Below are 13099 nucleotides of genomic sequence, written 5' to 3'. Positions count from 1 at the left end.
CTCTCCCATTGCGGAGCACAGGCTCCGGACGCGCAGGCTCAGCGGCCATGGCTCACGGGCCCAGCTGCTCCGTGGCATGTGGGATCTTCCCGGACCGGGGCACGAACCCGTGTCCCCTGCATCGGCAGGCGGACTCACAACCACTGCGCCACCAGGGAAGCCCATGGGATGCCTGATTCTTATGTGCCTGTCTTGACTTGCTTAAAGCACTGAATAAATACTTGCTTAGTTGAGCTGACTGCTGTGTCCCCAAATATGGAGTTCCAATCCTCAGCCCACTTTATTGTTTTTCTTTGCCTCTGAAACTTCTAGAATCACTTTCTGTTGCATTTCTGTGATGTCCACCCTGATGAAAAAAACCAAACAAAATGAAAGTCTACCATACTTAGTTCAAACCTCAATGTTAAGATAAATGATAGTCGTCTTACACTGGCTTCCCTTCTCTTCCTGGGCAAGTGACTTATTGAGTGAAGGAACGCAGAGAAACTTACAAAAGGATGAGGGAAGGAGAATAGGGAAAGGCAGAAGGCTAGACAGAGATGGGGTTTCTGGAGAAGCCTAGCCACAACTGATCCCACAAGGATCTCTGGACTGTTGGTTGTACCAGCAAGTTTTCCCACCACCAGGAAAGGGGACTGGGCTGAGAGACACACACATCACTTAGACATTGCGTGAGCATCACTCCGGTGGGAAAGTGTGCACAGTCCTCTAAGCATCCTCAAGGCGGTGGCTCCTACCAGTGAAGTTCATTTTGCAGGGAAGGGTACAGCTCTGAGTGACGAGCAGCAAAAACCTGCAGAAGCTGGGGTGTGGGGCTGTGACCTGGTAAGAAGGAATGTAAGCCTCGTCCATAATATATGCTACCAGAGCCAAGGAAGACGTTGGGTCTGGAATATATATAAGAGGCTTTTGGTCCAGCAACTCAAAACTTCCCAGAAACAGTGTAGCCTCAGGCCTGGAGCCAAGCGATGCTTGGAAACAGCTTGGTGACATTCAAGAGGTGAGTCATTTATTATTTCTTAGAGAAAAAAAAAATAGGATTTTGGCAGTGCAGCTCTGATACCTTAACCCCATCCCCATTTTCATTTTGAACATGTTTAATTGGAGTGTTGTGCAATTACTTGCATGTCTATTCCAATATGGTGTTTACTTACAAAGCACTGTGGGCCATGTCAGCAATTAGCCATTTTCTCTGACGCCTGTCGTAGTGCTAATTACAAGCGGACGCAGAATACTTTTTCTGACAAAGACACGGGAGCATGGCACAAAGGTTTCTCCGACATCTCTGCATGTTCCCTTCATCTGGATTGAGCTCTGGTTGGCTTCCGTAAAGCCGATGCGACCGCTCAAAAGAAGGTTTGCCAGGAATCAGACAATGACGGTATAAGTTTCTAACCATGGTCCAATTGTACTGTCATGTCAGGGGCCCCACTCCCAGACTGTGTTTCTGGCCCTGGAGATTCTGAAAAGTCAGACCTGTGAGCAATAAATCACAGAGCTGGAAATCCTCTGTTTCCTCGCAGGTCCTGCCAAACAATTATGCAGTGAAATGTTCTAATTGTACTCTGATTTTAATGTTAATACCTATTTCCATAATTTCTCTGGATCTTGAAGGGGCTGTTTAATACTTGCCAGAGAAGCAAATCAACTAGAAGGAACACCCACAGATGGCTCAGGTTTCCCATTAAGCCGGAGCACCGAGATCGGCTTTGTTTCACGTTTGGTTTGGGCAGCCGAAACTGTTCACAAAGAAGCCGGCCTGAAAGCTTGCCCAGCTCTCTAAAGGGCCACCTTGAAACCAAGTCATCCCGAGTGAGTGAATAACAAAGGGGAGCAAAGTGGAATGTCTTCTAATTGGTCAAAGGCAGGCCTCTGGGGCTCAGTTCCTACCTCCAGGGCCTCCCCCTTTATGCCCCGGGATGGCTCCGACCGCCATATACGGGTGCATTTCTTCAAACTTCGAGGCTCAGAAACTCTTCACTGAAGGCCCCCGAGCCTCTACAGAGGCAAGAGCTGAAGGAATTGTGGGTGTATCTTCCTAGCGCTGGCACGAGGCCAGTTCTCAGTGAGGGCCCAGAAATGAAGCACAGAGTGGGAGCTTATACCCGACAGGGACGCCCCTTCGTTTAGTCTCAGTAACCTGCGCTTCTGTCAGTAGGAGCACATCACCACATCACGGTCTGCTTGCCTTCTCCCCCACTGGATGTAGACGTCCCAAAGAGTGCACCTGGGCCCTCTGGTTCTCTTTCATGGCATGTGATACTTCCCTGATTCTTTATTGGTAAAAAATATCTGGGTTGGCAGAAGCCTAATTTTGTCTGCATTCAGTTAAAAGAAAGGCTGAGTGGTTCATGTAATAATGGGAACCATGATAGGAAACAGAATAGAATGGGATCAATCTTCTCTCTTCTTTTTTCATCCTTCACCTTTCTGTGTATGAGCACTTGACCTCTCAAATAATAATAGCTTTATCCTTGGGCTGGAACGATGGCTGCTAGAGCTCTGGGCTCTCAGCTGCGTAGTTTTCAGAAGAAAAGGGAAGGACCCTCTTTCTAAGCTCCAGCTCCCAAAACCCCAGGAAAGGACCGTGAGGCCCACATTTCAGTCACATGACCACCTCTGGACCAATCACTGGGGTCCAGCATATGGAGCATTCTGATTGGCCAGTTTGCATCAGGTGTCTGCACTTGGGTGAGGAGGTGGGGGCCTGCTGCTCCATTTGACCCTGTGACAGAGCCCTCCCCGCGGAGAAGGGGAGGAGGCAGCACAAACGCAGTCAGTCGCTGGGGAACATTTGTGAGCCGAGCTGTCGTCCCCATCACAGTTTCTACTGCACATGTCCAGCACAATTTCTAATTCTTATTTTTACATTTATTTAATGCCTGTCTCTACCATCAGACGGAAAGCTGGTTCTCACCATAGACAACCCAGCTTGTGCAAAATGAACACTTATTAGGTGAACATATGACTTAATCTCAATAGCTTCATCTTAGGGACTTGGGGAAAAAGAAGATGAAATTCCTAGAAATCCTCAGGAATTTCCCATAGGTCGTTCTATACTTCTTATAACGCTATTATGTGTTTTTTAAAAACAATAACAGATGACCATCATGATAAAAAGTGGATAATTTTTTTTCACCGATAGGGTTATAGGAGATGGCTTAGAGGTTTTCTGTAACAAAAATGCATTATCATGCATTTTTAGGAACTGATATATTGTGACAAGATTAGATATTTCAATAATATGTAAGAGTTCCTGATACAGACATTTCATCATAGAAATCATCAGCAAAAATAAATTTCAAATAAGAATCACTTTTAGCTCTTCTTCTCCGTAAAGATGCCAAATGGCGGATGATGTCAGTGCTGCCGATGGGCCCGGAGGCCCCGGGGGCCCTGGAATGGGACGCAGCGGTGGCTTCCATGGAGGCTTTGTCAGCGGCGTCCGGGGCCAGGGCTGAAAGCCACGGAGCTCGTGGAGGCGAGGCCAAGGGCAAGGAGTGGCTCCCCATCACTAAGCTGGGCCGCCTGGTCAAGGACATGAAGATCAGGTCCCTGGAGGAGATCTGTCTCTTGTCTCTGCACATCAAAGAACCTGAGATCATTGACGTTTTCTTGGGCGCATCCCTCAAGGACGAGGTTTTGAAGATCACGCCTGTGCAAAAGCAGGCCCGTGCTGGCCAGTGGACTGGGTTCAAGGCATTTGTCGCTATTGGGGATTACAACGGACATGTTGGTTTGGGTGTCAAGTGCTCTAAGGAGGTAGCCACTGCCATCCGTGGGGCCGTCATTCAGGCCAAGCTCTCCATTGTCCCCGTGCGGCAAGGCTCCTGGTTGAACAAACTTGGCAAGTCCCGTACTGTCCCTTGCAAGGTGACTGGCCGCTGTGGCTCTGTGCTGGTGCGCCTCATGCCTGCCCCCAGGGGCACTGGCATCATCTCAGCCCCTGTGCCCAAGAAGCCACTGATGATGGCTGGAATTGATGACCGCTACACCTCTGCCAGGGGCTGCACCGCCACGCTGGGCAACTTGGCCAAGACCACTTTCGATGCCATTTCCAAGACCTACAGTTATCTCACTCCTGATCTCTGGAAAGAGACGGTGTTCACCAAGTCTCCGTATCAGGAATTCACTGACCATCTTGTAAAGGCCCACATCAGAGTTTCCATGCAGAGGACCCATGCTCCAGCGGTAGCCACAACATAGTTTTCTATGAGAAAAATAAAGTGAGTGAAGCCAGTTTAAAAAAAAAATCACTTTTAAAATGGAGAGATAATTCCTCAGATGTTTAGTATTTTAAAATTATCATTCTTAAGTTGAAACTTTAAAGCGCAAGACATTCAGTGCCCAATCCAATATCCTGATCTTTCTTTTGTGACAAAATGGTCCAGACATGGAAAAATGCCTTTCCTTTTGCATTGTCATTGGTCAAATTGTTAAAGAAGAGACCAAACACGTCTTGGGGTGGTTTTAACACCCAAAGTTGGGTGTCAGGGCTCATGTTGTTTCATATATGTGCCCCTTCCCTTTTTTAAAAAAAATTATTTTTTTTTATTTTTATTCTTGGGTGCATTGGGTCTTTGTTACTGCGCGTGGGCCTTCTCTAGTTGTGGCAAGCGGGGGCTACTCTTCATTGCGGTGTGCAGGCTTTTCACTGCGGTGGCTTCTCTTGTTGTGGAGCACGGGCTCTAGGTGCGCGGGCTTCAGTAGTTGTGGCTCACGGGCTCTAGAGCGCAGGCTCAGTAGTTGTGGTGCACAGGCTTAGTCGTTCTGCAGCATGTGGGGATCTTCCCAGACCAGGGCTCGAACCTGTGTCCCCTGCACTGGCAGGCAGATTCTTAACAAATGCGCCATCAGGGAAGCCCGCCCCTTCCCTTAGAGATGAATCATCCTATCTATCTATCATCTATCTATCTATCTATCTATCTATCTATATCTATCTATCATCTATCCATATCTATTTTTCTTTCTATCTATCTCTATATATCTATCCAAGTATGTTTTGTCTTACAAACCTCTGTAGCCTACAGTGAATATTCAAACCCTGGAATACACAAGTGCACATTATTGGATAGTATTTGAATAATGCAGTGATTATAGCTCCTAGCAAGATTCACAGCCCTACGAAGAATTACACGTTGAAATGGACTATTTAACGATTTATTTTGCTTCCAAAATTTGCTATTTCTTGGAACACCACTCATAGTATTTGCATATGCTATGCATGTAAACTCATTAGTGCTTATTTTACTTTCAAGAATGACTTATGATGAGCAGCAGAAAGGGCGATGAACACACCCTTGTAACGGGGCAAGAACAGCCAGCAAGACTGACTGATTTGTTCATAACCCCTTTTCTCCTATGCGCTCCTGTCCACGTTCCAGAAAGTTTACTCTTTGATTTTACATGTCAGTGTTTCCTGCTCTTGCTGTTCACCAATGTCAGTGGATCCTTCAGTAATGACTGTATGCCAGGAAGTTATTCCCACATGGAAACCCTAAGCCATACATGGCACGGGACCGACAGCAGTGGACCGAAGTATGTCCTTGAGACTAACTACATCAGATTCCATATAGCTCATGCATCCTACATGATAAGCGCCCAATGCTTACGGTAGGTGACATTGTATAAATTTTGCAAATAGGGAAATTGAGGCTCACAGGAAACTTGCCCAAGGTCACAAAGCTATAGAATGACAGAATTGGGTTCAATACTTTATTATACTACCTGTCATCCCTTCAAGCATCGGTATTTATATTTCCTTAAATTTCTATGTTTTTATTTCTGTCTGGAGTGCATGAATACTTATTTCTTTTGGCAGTGCTACCACTGCTATTATTATGTATTTTAAAATTATTTAGGGACTGCTTAAAATGCACGGTGCCAAATATTTTCTACATTCACATGTAGAAAATGTAATCCTTCCAATAGCACTCTGATGCCAGAACTCTTATTATCTCCATTTAACCAAAGAGGAAACTGAGGCTCTGAGATGCCTTCCCAAAGTCTCTTGAAAAATTACAAAGCTGATTAACGAAAACAGTTCTGTCTCATTCCAAATCTTATGTTCTTTTTTTTTAATATATAAATTTATTTATTTATTTTGGCTGCGTTGGGTCTTCGTTGCTGCTCGCGGGCTTTCTCTACTTGCAGTGAGCAGGGGCTACTCTTGGTTGCAGTACTCAGGCTTCTCAGGCTTCTCATTGCGGTGGCTTCTCTTGTTGCAGAGCACGGGCTCTAGGCGCACGGGCTTCAGTAGTTGTGGCTCTCAGGCTCTAGAGCGCAGGCTCAGTAGTTGTGGCGCACAGGCTTAGTTGCTCTGTGGCATGTGGGATCTTCCTGGACCAGGGCTCGAACCCGTGTCCGCTGCATTGGCAGGCGGATACTTAACCACTGCACCACCAGGGAAACCCCCAAATCTTACGTTCTTAAACACAGCAACATCACTTCCTGCAATCAGGAAATGATACCAGCTGTATCCTGGAAGTAGGTGGAGTGACATTTGACTCAGAGAAGGGGACTTCTGTAAGCTTCCAGGTGTGAGATTTGGGGTGGGGATGGTGGCCTGGGGGAGTGAATGCAGTGAATGGCCAAATGGTCCTGGGATGCTAGAGCTGGGAGGTCTTCTAGAGACCATGTAGGTTACGGAACAGAGCGGGAGGCTAAGGCATTCGGGATTGCAGAAGCTAAGAATGTTTTAGCCCTCTGTGGTAGGCGGCTCTGAGCACTTGCCAGAAATTTACTCATGTAACCCTCACAACAGTCTCAGTTACAAAGGAGAAAACTAGGCACAGGGAGATTAACTAGCTTGTCCAAAGTCATTCAACAAGGATGTGACAAAGAAATGCGGGAACTAGTGTCTCTGCCCTGTCCAGCCCCATCTCTGGGGTCTTCTTCCCTCTGTGTGCCTTGAGTGAGGGGTGGAGTTTTACTGCAAAGGATGATTCTTAACAATCCAGCTGCCTGATCAACTTATTTTTAGGGGAAGGGAGGAGTAGGGAATGATTAGTGACCTTAGTTCTTTCTCTTACAGGTTCTTAAACTCAAGTCGCGAGTATTTGCCCTGGATGGGCTGGGGGTTTGGTGGGCACAAAGAGTTCATTTAGGACATTTATTTTTCTTGGAGAGATGGTGAGGGCAGGTGACAGACTCATTTCTACAATCCCAGGTTAAAACTAAAATCTGAAGCAAATGTTCACCCTAGTGCCAGACACCTAAAGTGCTTTTAGACCCAGAGACACAAGCATATCATCGTGCTGTTATTTGCAGAAGTGTTCAGCTCAGCTGTGAAGGGATTGTTTCATTCAGTTCTGTTTAAAATCATGTAGGCAGGAACTAAAAAAGCATTTGGCTCAGGGAGAGAGGACTTTTAGTAATTTACACCCTTCCATTATTATAAGGCTCGTGTGTGTGTGTGTGTGTGTGTGTGTGTGTGTGTGTGTGCGCGCGCTGTATGTACATCACATTCCTTTTGGCAAGTAATGCATTTAATTAATCTATGTGGAGTTTTAGTACAACATAGTTGATTAGCATAGTAGACACAGCGCCTTTTTAATATAACAAATCTACTGAGAAATATCCTTAGCTAACGAGCTGCATCATTTTGGGAAAGTTTGTCTTATAACTAATGTATGAAAATAACACTGTATTTTTTATGGAGCGTGCTCAGAGCCAAATAAGTCATCCTGGGTATGAATAGAGTTCTAAATCTTCTACAATCTGTACCCGCCCCCCCAGTCTATTTTTTTTTTAACTTTTATGGGTTGATTTCTCTTCTATATGATTTCTTGGCAAAGAGGTAGAGCCAGAACAGACTCATCAACTTTCAGTAGAGGTTTTTTGTAGGTCATCTGAAGGCAGAAGGAATATTTACGACAGACAAGTTATGTGAATTGCCTTCAACCTCTTTGTAAATTTGGGGAAGAGTTCACTTATATTTCAGCAAGAGTACCCACTGATGGGCACAACTTCTAGCCCTCTTCCCAGACTAATAAAGGATGACTCTGCCAGCTTCAAAAGGGAATCTCTTTCACTACAGTCCCATCACAGAAATGACATTCTGACCTTCTGACTTTAGTCTTCCTTGACTTATGTTGTGGTTACATCCTGAAGGTTGAAAATCTCAAAAGTCAAAAATGCATTTAAGGGACTTCCCTGGGATCCCACATGCCACGGAGCAACTAAGCCCGTGCGTCACAACTACTGAGCCCGCACACCACAACTACTGAAGCCCACGCGGCTAGAGCCCGTGCTCCGCAACAAGAGAAGCCACCACAATGAGAAGCCTGCGTACCGCCACAAAGAGTAGCCCCTGCTCGCCGCAACTAGAGAAAGCCCGCGTGCGGCAACGGAGACCCAGTGCAGCCAAAAATAAATAAATCTATAGAAATTATTTTAAAGAAAAGAAAGTATGCATAAAAGTGCTTAATATAGAGAATTAAAAAAATACATTTAATACACCTAACCTACTGAACACCATAGCTTAGCCTAGCCTACCATAACCATGCTCAGAACACTTACATTAGCCTACAGTTGGGCAAAATCATCTAACACAAAGCCTACTTTGTAATAAAGTGTTGACTGTCTCATGGAAGTTACTGAATGCTGTCCTGAAAGTGGAAACCAGAATGGTTGTATGGGTGCAGCATGGTTGTAAGGGTAGTGGTTGTTTACCCTTGAGATCTCGTGGCTGACTGGAAGCTGGGGCTCACTGCCACACCCAGCATCACACGAGAAAATCAGACTCCATGTTGCTAGCTGGGGAAAAGATCAAAATTCAAAATTTGAAATATGATTTCTACTGAATGCACATTGCTTTTGCACCATCATAACGTCGAAAAATGCTGGGTCTAACCATTGTAAGTTGGGGACTGTATTTCATTATTCTAAGCACCAAACACATTGTTCAGACCTTCAGCTAGAATAAGAGATGAGAATGTGAACCAATGCTCAGAAATTCCATTTTGATTCTTCTGAGGGTTGATGACCTGTAGAACATTGAAATGCCTCTTAAAAATATACCAAGGTGGTTTTTTTTGAAGTATAATTTATACACAATGAAATGCACAGTGTGTGATCACAGATCGACCACATTTGACAAATTCCCGTACCTGTATAACCCATATGCCTATAAAGATAGAAATATGCTCATCCTTCCAGAAGCGCTCATATTTCTTTTAATTTGCATTTCTCTCGTAACTAATGATGTTCAACACTCTCTCTTGAGTTGATTGACCTTTGGTATACCTTCTTTTGTGACGTATATGATTAAATCTATTGCCCATTTTTAAAAATTGGGTTGTATGAGCTTTTTCTTTTTAATGTATTCAGCATGTAAGTTCTTTGTCACATATATATATATATTTTTTAATTTTTTTAAATTAATTAATTTATTTTTGTCTGTGTTGGGTCTTCGTTTCTGCGCAACGGCTTTCTCTAGTTGTGGCAAGCAGGGGCCACTCTTCATCGCGGTGCGCAGGCCTCTCACTGTCGCGGCCTCTCTTGTTGCGGAGCACAGGCCTCTCACTGTCGCGGCCTCTCTTGTTGCGGAGCACAGGCTCCAGACGCGCAGGCTCAGTAGTTGTGGCTCACGGGCCTAGCCGCTCCACGGCATGTGGGATCTTCCCAGACCAGGGCTCGAACCCGTGTCCCCTGCATTAGCAGGCGGACTCTCAACCACTGCGCCACCAGGGAAGCCCTGTCACATATATTTATATGAATATTTTATCCCAGTCAACGTTTTGCCTATTTATGATATGTTTAGCACCCTTTGATAAACAGACATTTAAAATTTTGATCAGGTTCTGTTTTTTTTCTTTTATAGTTAGTATTTCTGTGTTCTAAGAAATCATTGCTTACTGCAAGGTCATGAAGATATTCTCTTATGTTTTCTTCTAGAATATTGTTTTAGCTTTTGGGATAAGTCTGTGATCTAGCTCAACCAATAAGAGTGGGGGAGTGGTGAAGATTTTTGTTTTGTTTAATATCAGGGGTTGTTGAAAACACTCTTATTGAATTGCTTTGTCACCTGTGTCAAAAACCATTTGTTCACATATGTATTTTTAGACTTTCTATTCTATTCTACTGGTCTGTATGTCTATCCTCTTACTGTCAATTTATGGTAGATCTTGAATCCAATTAGAGTATATCCTTCAACTTTTTTTTCCTCTAAATTGTTCTTATTCAAAATTGTTCAAGCTCTTCTTAGTCTTTTGCATTTCAATATACATTTAGAATCATCATGTCAGTTTCTACAAATGTTTTTATGGATATTGAAAAATATTATGCTGAATCTGTAAATAAATGCAGAAACAATTGACATCTTAGTACTATTGAGTCTTTTAATACCTGAGCATTGCATAGTTTCCATATTTTAAGTCTTCTATAATCCTTCTTAGCAATATCTTACAGTTTTTGGTGCATGTCTTTTGTTAAGTTTATAAGTATTTTATATTTTGCATTTTTTATATTTTGTAAATGATATTTTTCCCAATTGTTCTTTGCTAGTTTTCAGAGATACAATTGATTTTTGTATATTAATTTTATCTTTTACAACTTGCTAAATTTACTTGTTTATTCTAGAATTTATCTATTTTTTTTGTAGAATCCTTTAGGTTTTTTACATGTAAAATCCTGTCATCTGTGAGTAGAGTTTTATTTCTTCCTTTCAAACTTTATAACTTTTATTCTATTTTATTTTATTACACTTGTTAGGACCGCTAATGCGATATTGAATAGAAGCAATGAAAGCAGACATCCTTTTTTTTTTGCCTAATCTTTGGAAGGAAGCATTGAATTTTCACTGTAACTTCAATATTAGTTGCAGATTTTTTTGGTGAGATATTTGTTATCATTTATCAAGTCACACAAGCTACCAAGATTGCCAGTACAAATGTTGACATAGTTGCTTGAGAAATGCAGGGACTCCAGAAGGCAGTTTCCCATCATCAGCCGACATTGGACAGCCTCCTGGTATCTACAGGAGACCCATGCAACGTCATCAGTGATGATTGCTTTGCGTACATTCCCAGAAAACTTTCTGGTATCTTTTTGTTGAATCACCATCTGTGAAGCCAACCAGAACATTTGTCAAATGAACAACACGGTCTTGGCTTCTTGGACTCGTGGATCAGCTTTAGGTGGCTGAGGAAGGGATATTTTTTCCCGGTTAGTCCCAAGAGGGCTACAGTCCTGGATGTGCATTTTTTCCCCCAAGGGCTAGGGATCTTTTTTTTCTTTTCCTCCTGCTAGAAATAACCCTCATCAAGTATATTCCATCATGATTAATTAAGATCAACAGTATTGCCCTGTCCAGACAGATGATGCAAGCTATGATTGAGGAGTTAAAGATCAAAGAACAAACAGCCCCTTCAACCAACTCTGGTCTGTTCCTCAGTCCTATACATCCCTGTAACCTTGTTTTCTCTCCTAACCCATTTAGTCAACAATGAAAGGTGTTAAACTTAACCAAGAGGAGAACTGTAAAACAAAATAGGCACAATAGAGCATTCCCCTTGACTGTGACCCTTGAATCTTTTCTCCTCCCTATTTTTTCCACCTCTCCTCTTCCTGAACTTGACTGACAGATTTCAAGGCTTGCAATCTCTTTAATGCACTGTTGGATAGTTATCAGAGTGGGATCACTAACACTCCTGCACAAGAGGCATGATAAAATAGAAAAATCTCTAACTTTTCCAACCATACCTTTACAGAAGTTAAAGGTGAAAACTGTTACATGTCCAATCTGTTCCTGAAGTCATGTACCCCTCCCTTGTCCTCACCCTATAGAATTCCAACCTTGCCTTGAGTTACCAAGTTCAGATGGTCCCTGAAGCATATTAGCCGAGTCAAGTCTTTTGCTCTATTTGAGTCACTTAAGCTATTTTCTTTTTAATAGTTCAAAGTTGAGAATTTAACAGTGTGTAAGAATTTACCCTGTAAGCAAAAGAAATTGGGCATATGGGTGAAAGTAAGCCTTGGAGTATTTGGTGGATTAAGTTATTTGGTACAACTAAATCCTGGAACTCATGAGAGGGGAAGAAGGGGTTAAATGGGGCCAGGTTATTAAGAGGCATGAGTACTATATTGGACTTTTAATCGTAGGTGCTTCATTAAAAATTATTGAATGAATGAATATTTATAAGACAAAGACTGGAGAGTGTCACCTGGAATAACTTATAATGTTCCTTTGGAAGAAATCTTAGTCGCCAAGAGCTTTGCTTATTTAATTAATTTACTTGCATATTTCTTTATTTTATTCTTAATAGCTAATTTAGATTTGAGAAAATGCTCAAGACATTAGAAGCCGAACACAATATCCAGTTTGAGTTTGGTTTGTAGAATACGGCAACTGATTGGACTGTAGGAGTTTGGGAAATTATTTAGATTGAGTTTCAGTTCAATCGTATCTACTTTGTGTGAGAAATCTCTCAATCTCACTCAACACACACACACGCACACATTTTTGGTCATATTTATCCATCAGTAAAGTAGAAGATATCTTTGGGCAATTCGAAGTAATTTGGAAAATGTGTGCTTCTTATTCTTAATTTTGACTCAGGTCTCTATCAAAGTCTCATCAAAATGGGTTCTGAGAAGTAGATTCTTTTTTTCCCCACTTTAAAAAAAATTCTTTTCCATGATGGTTTATTACAGGATACTGAATATAGTTCCCTGTGCTATACAACAGGACCTTGTTGTTCATCTATTATATGTATACCAGTTTACAGCCGCTAAGCCCAAACTCCCCATCCAATCCTCCTCCACCCCCTTCCCCTTGGCAACCACCCGTCTGTTCTCTATGTCTGTGAATCTGTTTTTATTTCAAACATAGTTTCATTTGTGTCATATTTAGATTCCGTATATGAGTGACATCATATGGTATTTGTTTTTCTCTTTCTGACTTACTTTGCTTAGTATGATCATCTCCATGTCCATCCATGTAGCTGCAAATGGCATTATTTCATTCTTTTTTATGGCTGAGTAGGATTCCATTGTATATACGTACCACATCTTTATCCATTCTTCTGTCAGTGGACACTTAGGTTGTTTCCATGTCTTGGCTATTGTAAATAGTGCTGCTGTGAACATAGGGGTGCAT

General features: G+C 42.6%; 1 protein-coding gene across 1 annotated transcript; it reads left to right on the top strand.

Moving 5' to 3' along the window:
* Positions 1-3347: 3347 nt before the first annotated feature.
* Positions 3348-4232, top strand: LOC307198962 (small ribosomal subunit protein uS5-like; the record flags this gene model as incomplete). Its single annotated transcript, XM_079946337.1, is given in 2 exon segments — positions 3348-3457; positions 3459-4232. Coding segments are annotated over 2 exon segments (858 nt in total). The 3' UTR covers positions 4207-4232.
* Positions 4233-13099: the final 8867 nt, after the last annotated feature.

The sequence above is a fragment of the Stenella coeruleoalba genome (assembly GCF_951394435.1).
Source record: "Stenella coeruleoalba genome assembly, chromosome: 15".
NCBI classification, from domain to species: domain Eukaryota; kingdom Metazoa; phylum Chordata; class Mammalia; order Artiodactyla; family Delphinidae; genus Stenella; species Stenella coeruleoalba.
Note: the sequence above shows the minus strand (reverse complement) of the source record. Positions and strands in the feature narration are given on the sequence as shown.